The 13,787-nt window shown below is 38.9% G+C and overlaps 1 protein-coding gene across 2 annotated transcripts; it reads left to right on the top strand.

Annotated features, from left to right (window-relative positions):
- Positions 1-2,341: 2,341 nt before the first annotated feature.
- On the top strand, positions 2,342-12,894 carry ndrg1a (N-myc downstream regulated 1a). Of its 2 annotated transcripts, XM_027000896.3 has the most exons (18): positions 2,342-2,492; positions 4,389-4,437; positions 5,358-5,401; positions 5,744-5,807; positions 5,899-5,934; positions 8,342-8,447; positions 8,575-8,695; positions 8,917-8,979; positions 9,094-9,154; positions 9,519-9,605; positions 9,719-9,775; positions 9,877-9,980; positions 10,084-10,140; positions 10,226-10,277; positions 10,364-10,411; positions 10,826-10,861; positions 11,111-11,162; positions 11,504-12,894. In XM_027000896.3, the coding sequence occupies exons 4-18, from the start codon at positions 5,754-5,756 to the stop codon at positions 11,743-11,745; spliced, it is 1,176 nt and encodes a 391-aa protein (XP_026856697.2). In that variant the 5' UTR covers positions 2,342-2,492; positions 4,389-4,437; positions 5,358-5,401; positions 5,744-5,753; the 3' UTR covers positions 11,746-12,894. The 2 variants fall into 2 exon arrangements, with proteins under 2 accessions (XP_026856697.2, XP_026856698.2); XM_027000897.3 differs by lacking the exon at positions 5,358-5,401.
- Positions 12,895-13,787: the final 893 nt, after the last annotated feature.

Genomic DNA, 13,787 nt, shown 5'->3' with positions numbered 1-13,787 from the left:
GTAAACCCATTGAAATTATTTGTGATTAGCTACCCTAGTTTATGATTCACCAATACACTCAAGTTTTGTTCCACCTTGTCTACCTATTTTCCAACCGAACCTTACAAAAGTCCGAAGGTTAATATGCAGCATAACTCAATGAGATATCAGACAAAGAGATCACTCTTGCATTTTAATTTAATATTATTAGCTGTATTGTCTTCATTTATTAAATTATTAGCAATAAGTAGTTGTTAAATTCCTCTTTTTATGATTGGTTTCAATAAGTGAATTCTGGGTTTAGGTGCTTAAAACACACCCCCTGAAAAACAGCTTTCCAGATGTGACTGAAGTGCACTCACTTGCCTTCTCTGACTGTTGTCTAGTATGCAACAAGTCATAGGACTATGAATCATTACTCATGATTCAAAGCAAATATGTCTGGTGTCACTGCAGACTCCACCCACAGAGTAAGTCTGGTGCCTCAATGTGCCTTATCTGGTGATACTACATCACATAGCTCATTTAAAATGATCGAAAATATTTTATTCAACCTTTATGGTTGTTTATGTATTTTTTTTTTAATTTGATTTATTACTGTAAATAAATTTTGGACCACATCAGCATTCCAAACCATATGTATTTGCAATACATTAAAAATATCTGAAATTTCCCTTTATGGTTAGAATAAATGTACCTTTATGTTTAATTTACCTTGTGATTTTTATCTGTTCTGAGTGAATGTTAGAATACGGATCTTACAGAGGCCTACCCTTGGTCTCTGTGTATTCAGCCACACCCTTGACTTAGCCAACTTGGCAAAATCCTGTGAAAGGGGAAAGGTCATTGTTTATTTATTTACTCTAAGAAATATAATGCCTATGATACTCTGAGAAATCTTATACTTCCAAAACTGGAGGAGAGCTGAAGTCGTGGGGCTGGAAAAGAACAGAATCCAAATTCATGAACCCAAAATTTAACAGTGATCACATAGAAAGGTGAACAATTAGCAATTCTGACTTTCAGTGAACTTGGGTGACCAGGTTAATAGAAAAGGAGGTAAGGGATGATTGTGAACTCTTGTTTGATAAATTGTATCAGCTAAACTGGCCAATGTCTAGGTGTTATATGACTTTTGTTTTTGAAGTTTCCCCAGAATTAAATTAAGGTTTTGCTGTACACGTTAAAGTCCATAGTGAATATGGTATTGGAAAGCCTTAGCATTTATAAACTTACTGTTTCCTCAGACTCACTATAGCTTAAAAGAGCTTGTAGATGTTGTAATGGAGGTGGCTACCATGGGTTGTATTTTACAAGGCCTTGATCTTGAAAGGCAGGTGTTGGGAGACAGAGGTCTTTCAGTCTAACACACTGATCTGACAGGTAAAAGTCCATCACTGTTATCAGTAGAATATCACTCTTTTGTTCAGGTGCCAACCCCTATTAACCCAATCTCTTTCTCCTACCATATAATTACCATTTCAGTATTCCGAAGCTTATAGATTCTTTGGTTTATTTGATATTTATATTTTTCATGACAACTAAAAACACAATATGTTAAGCCAAACAACTTTAGTTCCATTTATGTTGAGTCTGCTTCAGTTTGTAGTAAACCTGGAGCTCAAGAGTTGATTAGCGCAATGACTAGTTTTGTGCAATGGCTCTATTGTGAATGTGCTTCTTTTTAGTGCTTCAGTCCCCTCACACTGGCAGTATTGTAGGCAACTTTCAGAAATCTCTCCATTTCTCTCTCTGTCTCTCTCTCTCTCTCTCTCTCTCTCTCACACACACACACACACACACACACACACACACACACACACACACACATGCAAGAAATAGACCAGAAGAGCAACACAAAAATTTCAAACCTGCATTCATAGAACTGTGGTCCTTAGCACATGTTTTGGAACTCCTGCAGGCCATAGTTTAGAAATGCCACTGTACACCCTCTTGCACCACACTATAGATGAAAGTTGCTTTGGCATCATAATGCTAATGTCACCACACACAAACACACACACACACACACACACACACACACACACACAAAAATAAATAAAAAAACCACACACTTGTGATTAAGTCTCACTGCAAGATTAGAACTGTCTGTTGAGCAAGTTATTTCATGAAACCTTCTTTACTAGAAGGGATATGCCTTTGCATATTTCCCTCCTTATAATAGTAATCATCCATACAAGGAATCTTCAAGTTTACAACATGTCCAAACAACTAAACGGATTTATTTCATCATATCTCATGCAATACAGTGAAAAGGCGGTATGACTAAATGTGTTGGAGTTACCCAATAGCAGTCACACATCCTCAGAGTGGGCTGGGCTATTTTCACCCAGGCCTTTATAAAACAGCTGGTGACACCCTGCATCAACAGCACGTAGTAAATAATAGAAGTATTGTCTTGTACGCATAGAACACTCTTCCAATAACCTTTTCGACTTCGTTTTGAGATTTGCATGAATTGTATTCTTTTGCTGGACAATTCAACTTAATCGGTGAGTAAATGATCATGTATTTCTGAAATTGATTTTATTTCACTATTTAAATGTTCTTGTCAAACATTTACACTTGTTCCCTTTGTAAACATCACATTCCGAATCCTTACAAATGGAGTTTAGTTTGCGGTACATCGTAACCCTTAAACCAGTTCATTTCTTTACCAATATCCTCAGCTAATATGCTTATTTATGAAAAGAACAAAGAAGTAACATCAGCGCGCGATGTTGTGCTTTCTGTCGACAAAAGCCCTCAAAGTAAAATTATCTGCGTGTATCGCACGTGTGCGGTGGTTTAGGGCAAATAAATGCGGAAGAGCACGCGCTGTTATTTGGCAACAAAACTGGCATAAATTTAAAGTTGTACCCATTAATCAGTGTTCATATTTATTCACATAGGCATGTAAAGTAGCGCTTCTGTACCCCCTCGTTTACAAATGAACGTATGTAGCTGTCATCGTCATTTACAGAAAGTGCATATCAGAACGGAACGACACCAATGAGAAGAAACTTTGGTTTCTAATTGCATTTGACCAGTATTCTTTTTACATTAGATATAGCTTTGTGCGGTTTTTAAGGCATATATATATATATATATACAAAATATAAATAAATAAATTTATTTATATATATAAATAAATTTATTTATATTTATTTTTTTATGAAAATGTTTTTACTAAATAACTTGGAATGGTTCATGAGTACAAAGACAATACTTTAAAGGACACCCTTAGGACAGGAAAGAACCCTTCTGCTTTTTAACCACACATCCAACATTCTAATGCCTAGATCATTTTAACCCAAGACGATGTTTGCAATCCTCTGGGAGAATGCTGTTACATTTAGGTACATAGAATATGTACATTCTGATGTTCCTCTTGGTCTGAGGTTTTTAGGTCTACACAAGCTTGTCTAATATTTCTGGCCCTTGATTTAACAGATTCACTGAGTTTCCAAAGATTGTTCCACTAATCATTGTTACTGCAAATCCTTGGCTTTATGGGCCCACCATGTGTCCCATGGCACCAAGGATGTATCTTAATTCTAGATCACTTTGTTTGGTGCTCAAAATCAGTTGGCACACGCATGCTCTTTATTTAGTAGAGTTGATGTGGTGATTGTTTATTTTATTTATAAGCCTGAAACTCCTGTTTTGCAATACACTATTCCCAGAACATGCTGTCAGTATACATTCCATGTCAATGAAAAACAAATGAGCAGATTGTAGTAAAAAGTGCAAATTGGGTGATGAACATGAGAAATGTCTGAGCTTTCCTCTGGTTTGTTTTATTGGGCTGTTTAATAATGTCAGACCTTTCACTATGTTCTAGATATTGGGGGAGGTGTGGGTGTATTAAACACACACACACACACACACACCCCACCTCTTTTGCTTTTATATATTATGTATGTATGTAATATAGATCTCACCTCTGTTGGTTTTGAAAGAACAGTAATATTGGGAAAAGCTGCCAGTGTGGGGACAGGAAATGAAGAAATACTTTGTATGTTACATTGATATACATAGATATTTTTTTAACCTTGCATTTTGAAAATAAAATGAGTAACATCAGTACTGGTATCAATACTGTAGACCCATGTAACTGTAAACAGATAATTTGGAATACGCCAGAAACTAAAATGAAATGAAACAAAGTACAAAATTGCTGTGAATGGTAAATGAAGTGTATAATCTAAGTGATCTTGGTGTTTTACTGTTGTGGGTTTACATTGCAGTTCACCTCGATCATTTCCAGAGGTGTGTCTCTTAGGAGCCAGTAGGGGTTAATATCTTAGCAGAGTATATGTTGCTGTGTTGTGGCTAAACACGTTGTTTTGATCTCCTCCAGGCTTCATTCATGTATTTTATTTATTTAATTTTTTTTCCCCTCCCAGGTGAACAATTAACCAGAAGAGGTCACCAGGACACACAGTTTGGAAACAAGTGAGTGATCTATATGCTACAGATTACCAATTCATGGTAACTTACAGCCTGTAGCCGACAAGTGTGTTTAAGGCACAGTACATGGGGAATTTTTTTCAGGATGGTGGTCTGTCCACAAAGCTTCATTACAGGATTAAGTAACTTGGTTACTTTATCTAGTGATGTAGATCAGACATGAGACTTGAGAATTTGTTTGGGAGCTGACAGTGGAGACCCCCACAAATGATGCAATGATGTACAAATGTACTAAGCCACAAAATATAAACTAAAAGTCGATGTAAAAGAAGTACATCTAATTATACTAGTCTAATTATACTCATTTGCTGAACCAGTCTGTAGAAATCTATTGCACAAAAGGGGTGGACCATAGGGAGAAGTGGAAGTGACTGTTTCGGTGGCTTCCTGTATGAGGCATCCAAGCCTGTAATGGAGGAAGAGCCTGACTTGTGACCTTTAGAAACCTCTTGCCAGACAAAGAGCCTGTTCAAGCTCTCATTCCATTTAGATTCAAAGCAACATTCCAGCTAACATCCCTTAGAACTCTAGAATTTGATGCATTGTTTCCTCTGGAGCCCAAATTAATATGTTCTGGAAAGACAAAAGAATCCATCTTGATTTGTTAAGGTAAGAGCGGTCATGTAGAGGACCCCTGAGCATTGAGTGTTAAATCCTGATCAATGGTTTTTAATTTTGCTAAACATGAAAAATATGATTAATAAATACATTGTAAATACATGGGTAGACATTTTAATTCAATAAGTATTAAATAACTACATAATGTATAAATGTGTTTACTCTTAATGTCTGACTAAATATTATACATTCTAACAAAGCAGCAGAAATTGATCAGACCCTAAAAATTATAACAGCAATATAACTATCATTGTTTAAGATGGACCTTATGTATTTTGCACTTCTAGGTATCAGCATTCATCCCTGTATTCCACAGTATTCTAGTTCATTGGTATGTTTAATTCTAACCTACTATGTTGTACTTGGATATATTCTGAGTAAATGACAAAGCACTTTTGTAAGTTGCTCTGGATAAGAGTGTCTGCTAAATGCTGTAAATGTAAATGTAGTGGATGTACTTCCTGCTCATGGCAGAACCCTGGAAAATGAGATGTAAACATTTACAGGACCAGTTATAGAAGAGAGGATCTTCCCTCAGACTGATACTTCCATACTTCCTTTTATTGCCTTTTCAAGGATATTCAGCCATGTGGCAATAATACTGAAGGCTACCAAACATCTGTGCTGTGTGAATTTGTAGTATCTTTTACATTTTTATTTTGTTTTATTCTAGGTGTCCAAAAATGGAGGAGATCCAGATTGAATCAAAACCTTTGCTTGTAGAAAAGGACCTCCAAGTGAGTGATTAATTAATTTCCTGTATAACTATTTTAAGTATAGCCATACCTTGCACAAATGTTGAATTTTTGTATTTTTTGTCCTATCCAGGGGCTGAGAGAAGCTGTTCAGCAGCTTGAGATAAAGGCAAGCTCATTTTAATGTTCATGTTTTACAGTTACACTGGTGCTTAGTGGACTTGTTTTATACACTTGGACTGTTCTCAAATAATGTTTAAAAGATTCCTTGTACTGAAGGAGAAATTTGGGTTGTTTTCATAATCTTGACTATTGCCATCTAGTGGTGAAACATTTGGTATACTTCAGATTCCAGTTGTGAAAGTGAATCAATGAACTGCCAAGCCATGCAAAAATCAAACCAGTAATTATAGTTTGCCAAGCATCATAATACACAGTATTAAATGTGATTTAGGATATTTTCAGTCTAATTCTTTGAACTCCCAGATTCTGTTAGATCCAGACTCTCATTCCTCACTCTTGTAACTGCATTCCTTTCATATTGGTTGCAATTTGGTTAACATGCTAGATCATTCACAATAGTTACTTAGTAATATGCCTGATTAGTAACTTAATAACAAACCTGGAGGTTAAGAGGTTAATTGCCTTTTGCTGAACTCATGACTTAACATTACAAAACTCCTCCCTCTGACAAACACTGGCATTTCTATTCTAGTCACCTGAAATCAGCAGATCTTCATTAACTTGTAGTTCAGTAACAGTCAAACACACTGTGGTCTCAAGTGTGGATGATCTGGAATTTGACTTTACTGCACTCTGGGTTTCACAAGATTAAATAGTTCCAGTTGAAATTATGACTACTAGTGCCTCTTCTTGCATTCAAAGCATCATGATCGATAAGCAATCATTCAGTTAAATATGTATGGAGGGCAAGGAACTTTGTTCTGTGATTCCAAGAAATAGGCATGGTAACACCACACCCCTGATTCTTACTACACTGTTTAGAAATATTTCTTGCTGGCATGTTTTGTGGGCACCAGCAACTCTTCATGCCTGTCTCCTGCAGAGGGGGCAGGGAAGGGCAGCAGCTCTGCCCCCTCATGCTGACCCCATTTAGGCTGAGTGTTCATGCGTTATTTGTACATTTAGTGCCATGCGCAGTGGAGGCAAGCGGGAGCCATCTGCCTAGAACTGGTTCAGGGCTGTGATGCTCTCTGCACATGGGGCTTGTGCCCTTCAAAAGGATTAGTACCAATGGGCAGACAATGTATTTATCTTCAGTCATCAACCAAGGAGAGGCACAGGACATTTTAACTCTTCATCCTGGGTTAAATAGGTGACTGCTGGTGTTTGGCCAGAGTTGCATTTCCAAGGAATCCTGTGTTTTTCTTTAGTGTGATGGTGCTTGTTTTTGTTGAGAATGGGTGATGACAAACTACTGAACGAAGGATGCAACTTTTCCTGTATAATCTGTACTAGTGTGTAATGTGATTGGACAAAATATGCACTCTTATTTCTTTCCCATATCTTCATGACATTTGTTTGTACTGCAATGAAAGCTTTAACCAAAGGCCTCAGTTTGAAGGCCATGGTCTGTATGTTTAGTGTTTGTAAAGAAATATTGTATAATAATCTGTAAAATGAATCTTTAGAGCACAATCTGAGTCCACATGGTGATTTTCTGGTCTATATTCAGGTGCATCACATTTTCAAATGACTGTTTATTTGGCTTTGTTGTGATTTATTTTGATTTATTTTAAAACATGTATACAGTGTGATGGCCCAGGTGCACTAAACTGTCCTTGCAGTTTCCTGTGTCTAATTGGTCAGTGTGTTTGACATTGGTTGATCCAATTTACAGATCTCCTCAATTTGAATTGGCTAATTTCAGTTGTAGTGCAAAGCATGCTGGGAGCTAGGGGCTTAAGAAAAGGAGTGGCAGCAAGAATTTAAAAACCTGTGCCCGGGCGAAAGATACTTAAGTGCATGAGAGAGCTTCCCCATGATTGGATCTTACTTCCCTACTTGTTGAAGTTGTACTTAGTGTGATCAGCGCTGACCACAGATTGTTGCCATGGTTCTTGAGGACTCTGTGTCAGAGGTGGTCTTTAAGACTGATACTGCTGTGAGTACACACTCCCCATGTTGCTCTGTTGAAGCACAATGAGCTTTTAAGTGGACCTTGCAGACATTTGTTGTCAATGAATTGTTTATACAAATATCGGTCCAGTGTCTTGGACAGTAGGCTTTGGCACTAGCATATGGATTTGTTCAGTGGATATACTTAAGGACAGGCAGTTCAATGTTTCATAGGCTGTGACTTTGAGCCTGTTAGTGATTTGAGAGTGTAAGATCCTGTCAGTGTAGTCCTAAAGAACTGCTTGAGTTCAAACTTCCAGTCTCTAATAGTGTTCAGCAGGTGTAAGATAATACTGTGCCATTTAGCTATAAATGAATACAAATTGTTGCACATTACTCCTTTGCTGCTTTTAAGTTTGAAGGCATGCAACTCTATAACAATTAGTGTATCAAGCATTGATTGTGGAAGTGTTGATAGTTTGTCCTTGGTGTTGTAGGAGCATGATGTGGATACGCCATATGGCAGGGTCCACTGTACCATGAGAGGAGTTCCCAAAGGAGACCGGCCTGTCATTCTTACATATCATGACATTGGATTGAACCGTGAGTGTCGGGCCAATCAATTGTGACATCTGGTTCACATGACTTTCGGTATGTGCTGCAGTTAACTGTGGATGCTTCCCCATAAGCCCCCTTGCTTTGTTGTTTTTGTTTTTTTTCCCCCTTAAAGACAAGACTTGCTTTGACACTCTGTTCAGCCATGAGGACATGCAGGAGATCATGCAGCATTTTGCAGTTTGCCATGTGGATGCACCAGGTCAGCAGGAGGGTGCCAACACATTCTCTACCGGGTGAGCTGGTGGCTATGCCAAGTTGGGCAGTCGGTAGCCTTTTGTCTCTTACCCATACTCAGTCACACTGGCACAACACACTGATTATCCTCTTTCATGTTTGTAATAATTGTTGCTTAACTCTGACAGTTAAAATGTATGGATTTTCAGCTATGCATCCTCATTGGGCTGTATGACTACTTTACATGTAGTTTTACCAAATTTACTTTGATCTACTTTAGGTATGAGTATCCTTCCATGGACCAGCTTGCCGAGACACTTCCTCTTGTCCTCAAACACTTTGGGTAATAGTTTATTCACTTTTTCCACTTTTTAGCTTCTCTGAAGTACTTGCATTGCTAAGAGGTCTAAATATTCCCTCCTGCCTTATTTGATTGGCTTTTTATATGACCCCACAGTCTTAAAAGTGTGATTGGAATGGCAGTTGGCGCCGGTGCCTACATTCTTGCAAAGTTTGCTGTGAGTTGTCATTTACTTTGCTTTTAAATTTACCATTTAACTTTTAAAACATTTCTAATCAAACCAGGCTTAAAATCCAAACGAACTCCCTATTCATATGCTCGCTCTACCAGCATGTTCCTGCCTATTTGTTTTGGTTGGCTTAGCTGCTGTGGAATGTTCAGAGTTGAACACCATAGGTCCTCATTGTAGGGAGTTCTTTTCTTTCTCTTCAACTTACACTAGCAGTTTCAACAATTTTTCCGCTTCATCACTTTCCCCCAGTTTTCATGCATCATAAACTACTTGAAATCTGATTACTATATTTTTTGAAGGTTGTGAATTATTGTAATGAATTAGCTATATAAAGGTTTCTCTACTGTAGTTGGACTACCCTGCCATGGTAGAGGGCATTGTCTTGATTAATGTCAACCCCTGTGCTGAGGGCTGGATGGATTGGGCAGCACATAAGGTACTTACTTCTAAAGCTCATAATTCCACACAAGGCATTTGCTATATTTATTTGAATGATTAATGTCTTTGTAGGTGTTGTAAGCTCAAGATTGTATTGTACATGTGTTGCAGATCACTGGCTGGACCCATGCTATGCCTGACATGATCATCAGTCATATCTTTGGAAAGGTGGGATTGGGCCCTATTTTGCCTATAGCTTCTGTTTGCTAAATTTCAAACTTCTGAAACCTTCTTTTTGTTGAGATTTTTGAAACTCAACTTATTTGTAGGAGGAAATCCAGCAGAACCATGATCTGATAGCCACTTATCGTCACCACATATTAAATGACATGAACCAGTATAACCTGCATCTCTTTGTTAAGGCCTACAACAGGTGAATGCATCCTTGTTCTGTTACCACACATTTCTCAGTCAGTGAAGACCACAAATGTTTAAGTTTAAAATGGTTACTGATCATGTGAATATCTCCTGCATAGCCGGAGGGACCTGGATATTGAGAGGCCTGTGCCTGGTATCAACGCCAGAACCATTAAGTGAGTTTCAGAGCACCATGCTGCTAAGTGTGTAATATTTGGGCTTCTGGTCTGCATCCTAATGATTCTGTACTGCTGTTTGAAGGTGCCCCTCTCTTCTGGTAGTGGGAGACAACTCGCCTGCTGTAGATGCTGTGGTGGGTCTAAGCTAATGTTTCCAATTTATATTCACGAGATCAATTACTGATTTTTTTTGTGACTGACCATATTTCTTGCCCCATAGGTGGAATGCAATACCAAACTGGACCCTACCAAAACCACTTTGCTCAAGGTGAGCTTTCTCTTGCTGTTCAGGTTTCTAGACCAGGCTAATATTCATAGGCTGAGTGGAAAAGGTAGGGGCTTGTGATTCCAATAGCTCAGCAACTGGTAACTGATTGACCCAGGGAACACTGAGGCCAATTTCATGGTTAGACCCACAGACCAAACCCTACTCCAGGTGACCTAGTTTCCATAGCCTCACTCCCATAGTCCTAAGCAAAGCAGGTTTATGGTGCCTCGATGCCTTGTTTGTCTCTGATAAGTGCTGGGAGTAGGCTGGTTAATAGAACACTTGATGGTTGAGAAATTCATTTAGAATGGGGGAGGGGGCGTCTCAGGCACATTCAGTCAAAATACTTGCTTCACTGCTCATTGAAGGTTAACCCTTTATGTCCACTCACCATTGTTATATCTCTTTTGACAGATGGCTGACTGTGGAGGCTTACCACAGGTTGACCAGGTACGTGTTGATAACAAGGGTGATGAGGCTTCTTGTTTTGGCTGTTTTTTTCAGGGTGGGAGAATCATTAGGGATGTACTGCTGTTTAAGAGCCAAGATTGGCATACGTTGCACCATTCTAATGTGCTCTGAAACATCTGCTACTGTCAGATGTCCCTTGCTTTCCATATACATATTAAGAGATTTTACTTTGCAGACATAAGCCGTCAATATGTAATGCATATTGACTCTTTCAAATATTATCCACAGCCGGGGAAGCTGACGGAGGCCTTTAAATACTTCATCCAGGGCATGGGCTACAGTAAGTGTTCAGCAGCCAATCCCACATTCAATATATTCTGCCAGTGTCATTAGCAAGGTTTTGCAGGTAATGCTCAAAATCTATCTGTTTCTGCATTTATGAAGCTCAATTTAGAGTAATTCTTGAACACAGTTTAGTAGTTGAAAGTGGTTCTCTGTTGTCCTGTTGCTGCCCCCCCCCCCCCCCCCCCCCCGGCCAATAAATAAATAAATAAAATTAAAAAATTGACATCATATTAAATGTGATGATCAAGTTGTAATATTTGGCAAGTCCTGGCCAGTCTTAGTTCAGTGGGATTTCAGAAGAGGAAGCTGCAATTTTTACTCCTTTTGCTTCCTCAGTGCCATCTGCCAGCATGACCCGCCTGGTGCGCTCCCGTACTGCCTCTGGCTCCAGTGTCACCTCCTTTGAGGGCAACCGCAGCCGTTCGCACACCAATGAGGGCAGCCGCAGCCGTGCGCACACCAATGAGGGCCGGGCCCGTGCGCTCACCGCCGACCACCAGCGCTCACGCACCCACACTGACACTGCAGACACCTCTGTGGACCAGGCTGTGCCCAAGTCTGCAGAAGTGTCATGCTAAAGCAGATCACCACCCTTCCCCTAAGACCCCTCTCACACACTTCCTTTAACCGCTGTTCCACATGTGCTGTGCTGCCACTAAAATAACATGCAGAGGAGTGCAGGCTACCAGCTTTTGGCCATCCAGCACCCCATGTCACTACAAGAGACAGAAATCATCTAGGCCAAAGTGTCTTGTTTGAAAGATAAAATGCTGTGGAGTTTATTGAGCAATGCAGTGGGGGAGCTGAAACTTCTGTTCTCATTCCCCGTTTGAGGGCTGGTTTGTTGTTGTTGGGGGTAGCGCAGCACAGACATTGATGGAGAGTTTTGCTCTTAACTGAGCATATGCATTTGTAAATTTGTGTTCACATATTAATTGGCTTTTTTGCAATCTCATTTACTTGACTGTAAGGTTACTAGACCATCACATAAATGACTGACTTGTTTTTCTTACTAGTTTTAATACATGATTCCTTTTCTGTATATGTTGAAAGGACTGCAATGAGTGATGAGAGGATAGTGTGGTTATTGGGTAGCAATTTGGCATTTTTTTAATGCTGTCTACCTTTTAAATTTAAGGGATCTGCACAGATTATTTTCCTTTTCATTCATCTGTGGGATTGTCCTTGGCTTTGGAGTTACATTTGTAACCCAGCAATTTGCTGTTCTTTAACATGATTTAAAAAAAAAAAAAAAAATCGGTGATAAATGATCGATGATTGTAGGCACCATATTTAGGGAATTTTACAAAAAACAATGCCCATTTATCGTAATTTCTTTCCTATTTAACAGACTGTAGGATGCAAAACTATAGGGGTTTTATCTGTATGATGAATATCCAAATAACTGATCTATACATCTTAATTGTCATGGACTTTAATTCTCATTTCTATGCAGTTAATCACAACAGAACAAAATGTGCCATGGCTTCTACTGTCTGGACTTAATGTTTTGTTTCTGTGGTGGCTTGAATGAGCAAGGGAAATTTAGTAACACAGCTACTCCTGAATCATTTGCACTAAATATAACATTTGCAGGCTTTGTAGGATATTTAGCTTTGTAAAGATGCCCAACAACCAAATGTGGATTACACCATATATTTTTTAATGGGATAACACTTGGTATTTATTATTAAAAAAATAAAAAATAAAATAAAACGTGTAACTCATTTTGACTGATTATTTCAATCTGTCTGTATGTAGATGACCAGAAAACCACATACAACAGTAATTTATCTTCAAGTTTATTGGTATTAAGACACTATTGCATTATAGATAATCACACTAATTCATTAGCTACATTTCTTCTTCATACACTTGTGAATAAGTTAATGCATGCGTACAAGGTATTAAAAACTGATAATATATTACTTTATTTTTATAATATACCTACAACGTCTATAAAAACGTTACTCTGCTCACTAAACACTGATTTGGACTCCACTTGTACATCTGGGTTTGCACTCCATGTTAATTCATGTGCTTAATCTCAACCTAATCCCAAGGCATACTGTTAATGTGCTTAATAGAGGCCTGAGCACAAGGTCATGTTTTAGTGCAGGGGACACTTACATGCACACACTCCCTTTTCGTACCTAGGCTTGTCTGAGCTGTAGTCGCAGTACAGGCCATGGTGGTGGTTGCAGCTGTCCACCTCATTGCACATCTCGCCCACCTGCTTGGCACAGGCCTTACAGCAGTCACAGCCATCGGTGATCAGGCTGATGCCTGGCGGGTAGCTTGGGGGGCTGGCAGGACATGTGCAGGGCAACATGCAGTATTGTGTGCGGTTGTAGGGCTCAGCAGTCATGGGTTCTAGTGTGGACAGCACCATGGAGGAATTTAGGAAGGAGGCCTTTATGAAAGAAAGAGAAAGATCATCTGTGAGAAATGCATGGAGTTATGAAGATGTATGCACACTTTACAGCAAATGAGCAGAAATGCTCTATCTGAATGTGCTGCATAAAGGACTTCCATAAAATCTTACAGTAGCCCTTGTTTTAGTACTTCATATCACAACTAAGCAATCACCACTTTGAGCATGAACATGCAGTACTATTAT

Source organism: Electrophorus electricus, chromosome 2 (assembly GCF_041902795.1).
Source record: "Electrophorus electricus isolate QZ-2024a chromosome 2, ASM4190279v1, whole genome shotgun sequence".
Lineage (NCBI taxonomy): Eukaryota > Metazoa > Chordata > Actinopteri > Gymnotiformes > Gymnotidae > Electrophorus > Electrophorus electricus.
The sequence above is the reverse complement of the archived record's forward strand: the minus strand, read 5'-3'. Positions and strand labels throughout refer to the sequence as shown.

Bases quoted from the DNA above. Each gene is read 5' to 3' on its own strand.
- ndrg1a (XM_027000897.3), top strand. From the start codon at position 5,754: ATGGAGGAGATCCAGATTGAATCAAAACCTTTGCTTGTAGAAAAGGAC. The intron at 8,696-8,916 runs GTGAGCTGGTGG...GATCTACTTTAG, and splicing joins GCCAACACATTCTCTACCGG to GTATGAGTATCCTTCCATGG. The intron at 10,141-10,225 runs GTGAGTTTCAGA...TGCTGTTTGAAG, and splicing joins ATCAACGCCAGAACCATTAA to GTGCCCCTCTCTTCTGGTAG.